Source organism: Puntigrus tetrazona, unplaced genomic scaffold (assembly GCF_018831695.1).
Source record: "Puntigrus tetrazona isolate hp1 unplaced genomic scaffold, ASM1883169v1 S000000176, whole genome shotgun sequence".
In the NCBI taxonomy this organism is placed as follows: domain Eukaryota; kingdom Metazoa; phylum Chordata; class Actinopteri; order Cypriniformes; family Cyprinidae; genus Puntigrus; species Puntigrus tetrazona.
The window spans coordinates 605001-614745 of record NW_025047847.1 but is presented as its reverse complement, the minus strand read 5'-3'; the positions used below and the strand labels follow the sequence as shown (position 1 = coordinate 614745).

General features: G+C 36.7%; 2 protein-coding genes across 3 annotated transcripts in view; one reads left to right on the top strand and one right to left on the bottom strand.

Annotated features, from left to right (window-relative positions):
* The first annotated feature begins 871 nt into the window (after positions 1–871).
* LOC122333105 lies at positions 872–4465 on the top strand. Its single transcript, XM_043230608.1, has 11 exons — positions 872–1032; positions 1643–1830; positions 1911–1944; positions 2028–2094; positions 2213–2348; positions 2430–2479; positions 2794–2978; positions 3432–3564; positions 3647–3688; positions 3774–3804; positions 4089–4465. Coding segments are annotated over exons 1-11 (1014 nt in total). The 5' UTR covers positions 872–1030; the 3' UTR covers positions 4235–4465.
* An 88-nt stretch (positions 4466–4553) lies between these two features.
* The window catches only part of pfkla (phosphofructokinase, liver a), a 23760-nt gene continuing 18568 nt past the window's right edge, over positions 4554–9745 (bottom strand). For both annotated transcript variants that reach the window (XM_043230606.1, XM_043230607.1), the window contains exons 17-22: positions 8863–9027; positions 8719–8780; positions 7486–7597; positions 7237–7336; positions 7032–7137; positions 4554–6415 (exon numbers count right to left, since the gene is read on the bottom strand). In XM_043230606.1, coding sequence (XP_043086541.1) covers positions 6268–6415; positions 7032–7137; positions 7237–7336; positions 7486–7597; positions 8719–8780; positions 8863–9027 — 693 coding nt within the window. In that variant the 3' untranslated portion in view covers positions 4554–6267. The remainder of the gene's footprint in view (positions 6416–7031; positions 7138–7236; positions 7337–7485; positions 7598–8718; positions 8781–8862; positions 9028–9745) is intronic.

Here is a 9745-nt window from a genome sequence, read left to right as displayed (position 1 = left end):
TATTTAGTAAAATAATGAAAAATAAATTAAAAGTAAAAATGTTGTGGATAATAATATATATATATATATATATATATATATATATATATATATATATATATATATATATATATATATATATATATATATATTTTTTTTTTTTTTTTTTGTTGTTGGAACATGGACAAATCGTTTTGTTTTGTTTTTATTGAGGAAGCAAGTAACGACCACTGGTCATACATGTTACATCTATTGGCTGACCAAATAATTAATTTATTTACTTTATATTTTTTAGTAAGCAAATACCATATTTATAATTCAAGTAATTTGAAAATTACTATTTATTTATGCCGATAAAAGATGACGTAACCGCGTTGTGTCGCGAGACAGTCTCGCGAAGCAACGGACGCTGTAACTGACGCGCGCGCGCTCCGTTTAAAAAGCGTATTTGAGTCACACAACATCGTAATATTGGAAAATAGATGGAGGAGCAGACGGTAAACCAACTGGACAACCTGCTGCTTCAGTTAGGTGATCGAGAAATCTTCATTTAATCATTTTTTTTACCTACTCTGACACGTTTCAATTGATACGTGCTCTATACTGTAATATATAAACAGGCATAGAAACTCGAGAACTTGCTCAGAAGAAGGACGACCTCAAACAGCAAATACAAAGTACGTTTTTTAAAACCAAAAGCTATCATAACCGCCTTTAAAAGAACGAAACGTGTCCCGATCAGCGATGCCTGTCGTGTTTTTATTAGTTTGTGAGTCCAACATTCAGGAGAAGAGGGACTACATTAACACGACTCGCGAGGCCCTGGGCAAACTCAACGAGGACATCCAGCGAAAACAAAGCTCGCTGAAGTTTATCAAGGAAAACACTAAAAAGTACGGCAAAGTGCGAGGGTGACAAAGTCTGGGAACGAGTATAATATTAAAATTAATGTTCTGGTGTCAGTCTCCAGCGAACAGGGCATCTGCTGCTTCAGTATGAAAAGACACTGCAGTCCGAGCTGGAGAAGAGACAGGACAGCTGTAATCAAGACATGTAGGTCATACGAAGTTTTTCTCAATAAAAATTACATTTTTATTGCTCGTGTTAGTCTAATACAGGTAGCTAATACACTTGTTTGTAAGGGTTTTGATTGCAAGTCTCTGAATAAAAGCGTCAGATGAATGGCCAAATGCAAACACAGTGAGGATACGGAGGAAAAACACCTCAATTTTATTCAAAAACCAACACTTTGGTGCTTATACATATATATATGTGTGTATATATATATATATATGTGTGTGTGTATATATATGTGTGTGTATGTATATATATATATATATATATATGTGTGTGTGTATATATATATATATATGTGTGTATATGTATGTGTGTGTGTATATATATATATATATATATATATATATATATATATAGGGCCAGATATTAGGAAGACATTTTCTATGTGATTACAGATACTTATAGCAGAAACTTGAGATAAAACTATATAAATACCAGTTATCTCAGTGTTTTTCCCACTAATAAGAATCTTAGATGTTATTTACAGTAAGTGCAATCATGTGTATGATTCATAGACCTTGGAAAAGCACGTATCAGATACGGTACAGTAGGCTTTAGAGGGGTTAAAAGTGGTTGGTCTTTGAAGGAAAATCTTCCAGGAGAGAGCGGAGAGCTACGGGACGGTGTTTCAGCAGTATAAGGATCGTTACTGTCAGAACTCGCTGGCTCAAAAGCTACTGAAGATTCAAGCCGGGAACGAGGAAATCGAGAGGAGAATCCGAGCAACCGAAGAACAAATATTGGAGAAGGAGAAAGAATTGATAGCGGCACTGGGTAATTCGCCTGTTTTCTTCTCGAGGATATCTAATATATATATATGTATATGTTTTGTATTAATGTGTCTTATTTGACAGGTGAAGATGAGCCAGCCACTGATGCTCCAGACAGGTATTTTATCTTCACAGCAGATTTGTTTTTGTCAGGTTAGTGGCTGTCTTTTAATTAACATTCTTTCTTACTATAAAAAATAGTACTCATGAAGACAACGACGCCCTGCAAACTGAAAAGAGAGAGTCGTTTGATGAACCCATAATGCAGGTACTGTACCTCTGCTGTTCACTAGAGCTAAATCTACTTAAAGGATTGAGACATATTCAGACTTCTAGTGAACAATGAATATGTTGAGACGAGGCGTTGTGAATTCTGGACCTTCTAGAGGACCGAAGGACATTCAGATGAGCACATGGTCGCTGGAGATCCTTCTGAGGAGAATAAGGATAAAACCGCAGAAAGTGAATCTCAAACTGACGGCTCATGCCACGGCTTTTGGACAAAGACTGAACCTGGAGGAGGTGAACACCAGCCGGTATTAATATATTGAGAGCGAAGCCCACAGACTGACGAGTGACAATCAAGTGTTCCTTTCATTTTAGATCGAATGCAAGAAGGTGATCAGAAGCAGTCAGACGAGATCAACGAAATGGTACGGTTTGAAAACAACAATCACCCACACAACTGATTTTCAATGATTCAATCATAAACTATTGGTCAAAAAGATATTGAAATGCTTGTCAATGTTTTTTCTGCTTAATATTTTTGTGGGACCCTTCTTTCAGGATCCTTTGATGAATAAAAATGGTCAAAAGAACAGCATTTATTGGAAATAGAAACTTTGGAACATTATAAGAGCCTTGCTGGATAAAAGAATTTTCTTTCTTTTAAAAAAATGTCACTTACCCTGAAGTTTTGAATGGTTGTGTATCACGGTTTCCACACGGATCTTTTGAATGAATACAGGAAGGGAATATGAATGCTTCGTGTGCTTCTGAGCTCATGGTGGAAATGCCAGAGGAGGAGGAAGATCGTTTGGAGGTGACCGCAGCAGATGCTCAGGAGGACACGGCAAATGAGGATGGCATCTGTCCTCCTCCATCACCAGCTAGAAGAAAAGCCACACCAACCACCCCCATATTCTCTCTAAAGTAGGACCATTCATCTGTGTTTACGATGAAGCATTCTGTACCTCCGTATGCTGCAAACTGTCACTTACATTAGTCTTAAGCCATTTTACCTCATGCATTTCTCAGGGACGCCCCTACATTTACATTTATCCATTTAGCAGATGCTTTTACCCGAATATGAGAACATAACAAGAGATTCGTCTTAAGTAGACTATAACTTGGGAAGTTCTAGCAATAGCAACTGCTAAAACATGAGGTGTATAAAAATAAATTGTGAAATAACAAATGTAGAAGGTTGCAATTGCAATTCATTCTTTTTTTATATATAAACCTTCACAACTAGTCTTTTAGTGAAATGGTTGAGTGAATGTCAATCATATAGCCTTTAGATGTATCTTGATTACAATACAGTACGTGTAAGATGCACTAATATATCTAGTACTAGTTTGAGACTGATAACTGATCTGTTAACAGCAACAGTCCCAGCTCCTCACCTGAGCGGCGGGAGATCTCAGACACCAAGTCGCCCGCTTTTGTCTTCTCCATGAATTGTGGTCCAAACACACCCGCGTTCTCTAAGCTGGGCTGTGATTTCGCTACAGAAGAGGTGAACTTCGGAAGCCGGAAGACTGCCACATGCATCGTTTCATCAAAAAAAGCGTTCAGTATTATCTGTGTTTATGTTGTAGGCATCTCCGTTTACCTTCACAAGCTCCTATTTCAGCGACAAGGTATTTCTGGACGAGCGCTGATGCTTGTAATTAACGTTTGCACGTTTCAAATATCCGAAAGCTGATTTCGTGTTTCTGCTAACAGAAGTCACCAGGATCGGCACCCAAGTTCTCAGGTGATGAGTGAACATGAGTAATGATTAACATCAAAACCATACCTGTCAGGAACAGCCACACTCTCACAAAAAAGGTAGAAAAGTTGTCACTGGGGCGGCGCCTTTTCAAATGCTACATCTCCGTACCTAAAGTCTACCTATTAGTATCTAGAAGGTACAAAAGGTACCACCAGTGACAGCTTTTGTACACCACATTGCACACCAAACAATATATTTTAAATAACAAGATGAGAACTATTTTAATGCGCATTTACATGCATTAATGTGGTCTGTTTCTCTTCCAGGTTTCCTGTTCGATGAAGCCGAGAGTCGCCAAGAGGAGTTTTCCTTCTCGTTCGGGACGGCGAGCCCTCGGCAGAGCTCTTCCACACTGGACACGGCAAGTTCTGCGGATCCGTTTCCATTTTCATTCAGCTTTGGAAAAATGTGACTTCGTTGAAGCCAGTATCGTCCTTATAGCTGCGTTTAAGAAATGCGTTTTAATGTCTGTTAAAGTTACATTCTAGATAGTCGTGTTTGTGATCCTGGTCATTTTGTTCAAGTTAGTTTCATCATATGGCCTTTTGAATATGTGTTTATGCTAAAAATGCATGCATTGGTATAAACAAGTTAAATTTGAACATTGTAATTAACAAAAAATGTATTTCATGGTGTATTTGGTGCTATATAGTAAATGAAAACACCACAGTGCTAACTTTCAAGCGCAAAAAAGTCTTCCTATTTGTTTTCCAGTACAACAACACAGCAAGTATTTTTAAATATAGATTTTTTTTTTATTATAATATACGTATATATTTTTTTAAATGACACGACGGTCCTTTTAATATGACATTTAGCCACACCATTACATTCATTTTACATGTACTGTAGTTTTTTTATGGCTTACATTCTTAGACAGAAACACTAAGTGAATACCCTACTGGATACTTGGTCAGCAACAACAATCTCAGAGCTGTTTACGGTAATACAGTGTCAAAAGGTCCATATGCGACGGGTGGAAAGTTGCCAAAACAGTATTTTAAGTAGTAGTTAGCCAAGCTATAACATGATTTACTTTTCAGACTCAAGTTAGACCAATGTTTACGCAAATGCCTTAATATTACAACCGTTCTCGGAGAAAATGATCGGTCTAAGTAGTTTATGCAGCTGGCCCCACCGGGCCATATTTCACCCCAAAGAAGAAAAATACAAAAAGCTACAATTATTGCATTGTGACATTATTTTCCAGACAGTTCAATATCTTTCAGGCTTCCATATAAATACTGGAGATGTAAAACACGCAGCACTTCACAATCATCACACTGCATAGGCACACAATACAGCGGTCACATTACTGAAGCTCACAACCACAAAATACATCTAACAATCCAACGCTTCATCACAATACATCGAACCGTTTCCCTCATGGGAAGCTGCTGGAATAGAGATTTGTCAGAGTATAACATTCTGTAGGAACTTGTTGAATTATCTACAAACAGCAGCATAAAGTATAACAGTGTTTTCATTGCACCATTGATTAGTTGTTTTGGACCAGCAGTATAACGTTACATGCTGATATTGCTACACTTGTGTAAACATTGGCAGCTAAGTTATACAGAGAATAATAAAATAAAACAAGATTTTTCTGCTCACCTAGGCTTTATTTATTTAATTAGAAATACGGTAAAATGGTAAAACAGTATTTCAACTTAAAATGTATTTATTGTCATTTATTCCTGTGATCATTGCTTCAGTCCTTTGCGTCGCACGATCCCTCACAAATCTTTGCAATATGCTGATTTGCTGCTTGAGAAACATTTATCTTTTGATTAATGCCAAAAACAGTTGTAATGCTTCATGCATGTTTTTTTTTTTAATGAAAACCGTGATTCACTACCATTAAAAAGAATTGGGGTAAGGTAGAAAAAAGAATAACGTGGATACTTTTATTTTAAAACGATAGGAAAGACACAAAGTTAGCACAAATGTTTTCAACGCTATTTCGATAATCAGAAATGTTTACGGAGCAGCAAATCGCTATATTAGAATGATTTCTGAAGAATCATGTGACACTGAAGTAAATGATATTTTAACATGCGTATTTCGTTTAAAATCGAAAAATATTTTTTCATCAATTAAATGCAGCCTTGGTGAACAGAAGAGACCTTTTTCAAAACGTGTAAAAATCGTAATTCCAAACTGAATCTCAGAATCTAAATACGGATAGAAAGATTTTAATAGAAACATCGCAAACTAGATTTGACGAAATGGTCCAAATACATAACAAATTAAACGAACAGTGAGATTCGTAAACAAAATGATATCATCTTATTAGGAATGACTTGTGTTGATTATAACAGGAGTGTAAATACAGGCCTAATGCAACAGGTTTAGGCACAATTCTGGAGTCTTAGCCTCTTTTACTCATTAAAGGATCAGGCGTTTACCCGTTTTAATGATGGAGGGCACCGCTGGAGTGCGGGTCTAAAGGCCGGTGTCTATGCTGAGAGAACGCCGGGTCACATGCTCGATCTCTCCCGTCACGTACTCGTTGAAGGACGTCTGATATTTGGCCAACATCTTCAGCATCAGTCTGAGATTCAGCCACCACTGCGTCTTGGGCATCCGGTGTCTGCAGTATAATTGAAAAAAATTCTTACGCTCTAGACAGTGTATTGACATCAAATGTGTCATTTAAAAAAACGTTTTTCTGGCTTTTAGGAGGATAAATATATATATATGTGTGTATATATGTAGAATTAAAATGACAAAAACGTGCAAAATTATCAAAGCCAAAGACAATCGTGAATGCCGCACGAGTGATACTGCAATAACATTCTTTAAATGGGGAAAAAGTATTTTGAGCATTTATAAAAATTATAAAAATAGATATGCATATAAATATATAAATATTTTTTATTTAGCAATCTTTCTTTTTTTGTTCTTATGGAAACCTAAAAAAATAAGGCTGTGGCAGCTTTTTATTTCACAGTTCTTACTTTTTTGAGCTCAAATCTCATAATTCAGACTCTTTTATTCGCAATTCTGAGAAAAAAAAAGTCAAAATTGTGAGATAAAAAAGTTATTTATCTATCTTTAAATATCTCTGCTTAAATCGACCGTTATGATATGACTGAGCATCAAAACTCATTTATTATATTTTATTTTCGCATCGTATTTCCTGATTCGGTTGCATATATCATGTGCAGTACGTGGGAAGTGAAGCACTGTATGTATGAGTCGCTCACTGAAAGTCCGTCAGCTCCTTCAGCTCCGTGACCGGACTGAAGGTCAGAACCTTCTTATAGAGGCCGACCACACAGGCCGTGTCAGGGGTGTTCACAAACACACGACCTGCAGACACACACACACACCGGTTCAGGATTCACAGCGCCGTCTCAACTGCTGCCGTTCAGTTACAGAAACTGATTCTTGAGGTTTAAGCACTCTCACCTTGTCTTAAACCGTCGGTCATCTTCTCCGTCAGCCACTGCACGGCTCGGACGCCCAGTTTAGTGCCATAGTTTCTGTCAAACGGCGTCGGCACTCCACCCTATAAACGTCAGAAAAACTTCATTCAAATGCTGCATCTTGATTTCTATAAGAGTGAAATCGTTCTTTTAAGCGAGTCATAAAATATACTGAAACAAATCGTAATCGCTATTGCCCCTAGTTTTGGATCGGAGTCACTGTGGTCTGTACCTGCTGCAGGTGTCCCAGGACATTCACCCTGCAGTCGAAGACGCCTCTGCCCTCAGCAGAGTACAGCTTGTGGATGAAATCGGTGGTGTAGTGCTCGTGACACTTCTCATTCCTGAATACAGAGTTAATCTCACTCAACTGCATCTCGGAGATAACGTCACAGAATAAAGGAAGCATGTTCACACAAAAAAACTACAATTGCTGCAAATGAGCTTCAGATTTGGAGAGATGTCTGAGCAATGGATGTGAATGGGTGCCGTCAGAATGAGAGCCTGATAAAAACACCACAATAATCCACAGCACTCCAGTCCGTCAGTTAATGTCTTGAGAAGCAGAAAACTCTGTGTGTGTGTGTGTGTGTGACATTTTTTGCTTTCAACTGTTGTTTCTGGCTAAAATACATTCTGTAAGGCTTCATCTAGTGAAAAAGCCTATGTCCTGTTTTTTTATATATATTAAAATGCAGCCACATACTTGATTAGAGCCGTTACAGCTTGATCTGTGCAGATTTCTCTCCTAAATCACCTTTTTCATTGGATTTATAATGGATCATGGACTTGAAGCAATGGTTTGAAGCAAAACCATCTTGATGTATTTTGTTTCTTACAAACCGGATGCTACTTAAAGGACAGGAGTGCTGTGGATTACCCCGATGTTTTCATCAGCTCTTTAAACTCTTATTCTGACGGCACCCATCCACTGCTGAGCGAGCAAAAACTGCTTTGTCTTTCACAAATGCCCTTTGTCCCGTTTATGCAAGCCGTTTTACATAAAAGATGTAAATGTAAAGGTTTAATTTCCAACTCAACCCACCTGACGTCGCCAGAGTTCAGGGGAGATTACTGTATTTTATTTCACATTGTTTAATATTTTTTTTAATAAACCGTGTATAAATGCATAATCCTCCTGTGACTAAACAGTATGTGAATTGAAACAACAGATCATGTGACTGGAGCAATAATGCTGAAAATTCAACATTTACTGACAGAAATAAATGACAATTTATAACACGTTCACATAGAAAACTGTTATTTTAAATTGTAATAATATTTAAGATTTTTTTTTATCAATTAAAAGCATTCTTGTTGAGCAGAAAATATATGTCTTATTACTTTTAATGATTCCAATTCTATCCATATTTTTTTTGACTGCATAAATACAGATTCTGTGACGTAGATGCAATAGTTTGGGAATCTAAAAATGTGTTGCGGACCAAAAGGTGGACAGATTTACCTGAGCACCAGACCTCTCTGAATGTCTTTCTTCATTTTCTCCGTCAAATGCTCCACATTGGTCTGAAAAAAAGCAGAGAAACAACCTTCGTTTACAAAATCACTGCAAGGAGCAGACGTGAGGAGCATCAGGAGGGTTACTCGCCTTGAGGTCGTGAATGTTGAACGATTCTTCAAAAATATAAGCAGCGTCCGCACCAACAGCGATGCCTGTGGTGGTTGCCAGATAACCGCAGTATCCCCCCATGGTCTCCACCACAAAGACCCTCCTCTTGGTCCCTGTGGCCGACTGCTTGATCTTATCGCAGCTCTTCAAGAAACAAATACACACTTTTAGCATTTTTAAAACCTAGTACTCTAGTAAACAGAAATAAATGGACTTTTATCGGTACATTTATCAGATGCTTTCATGCAAAGCGACTTGCATTGCATCCATACTGTTCATGCATTTCCTGGGAATTGCACCCATTGCTTCCACTTCATTGCATTTTTAATTTTCAAATCAGCATAAAGTCATGGAAAACACTATGCAATGCTGTTTTTTGCATAAGGTAAAAGATGGCATTTTAAAATCAGATTTATTATTGCTTTTTTGTATATACACTTCATTTTCTGAAAGAGGATTTGCGTTCCCTAAAATGTTGCCCATGTAGCTGGTTTATTAAAGGTAATTAAAATTAAAAAAAATAAACAAATGTTATTTTAAATCAAATAAATGTTAAAAATAAAATATTACAAAACTTTTATTTAATCTAGTTACCAGTGCAACTTTTTAATTTTTCATTTAGGTTAATACTTTATATAATAAATTTACTAAAACTGAAATACAAATTAATAAAAAAAATGTATAGATGTACGCACAAAAAAAACCCATATAAAATATAAAAATTCTAAATTCAAAAACAAATGCGTTGGTGGATTTATGATGCTTTGAATATGAAGCAGGGTAATTATAGTTAAGTAAAACAAAATAATAAATAAATTATCTACATAAAAAAATTATATATTTATTTAAATAAATGTTAACT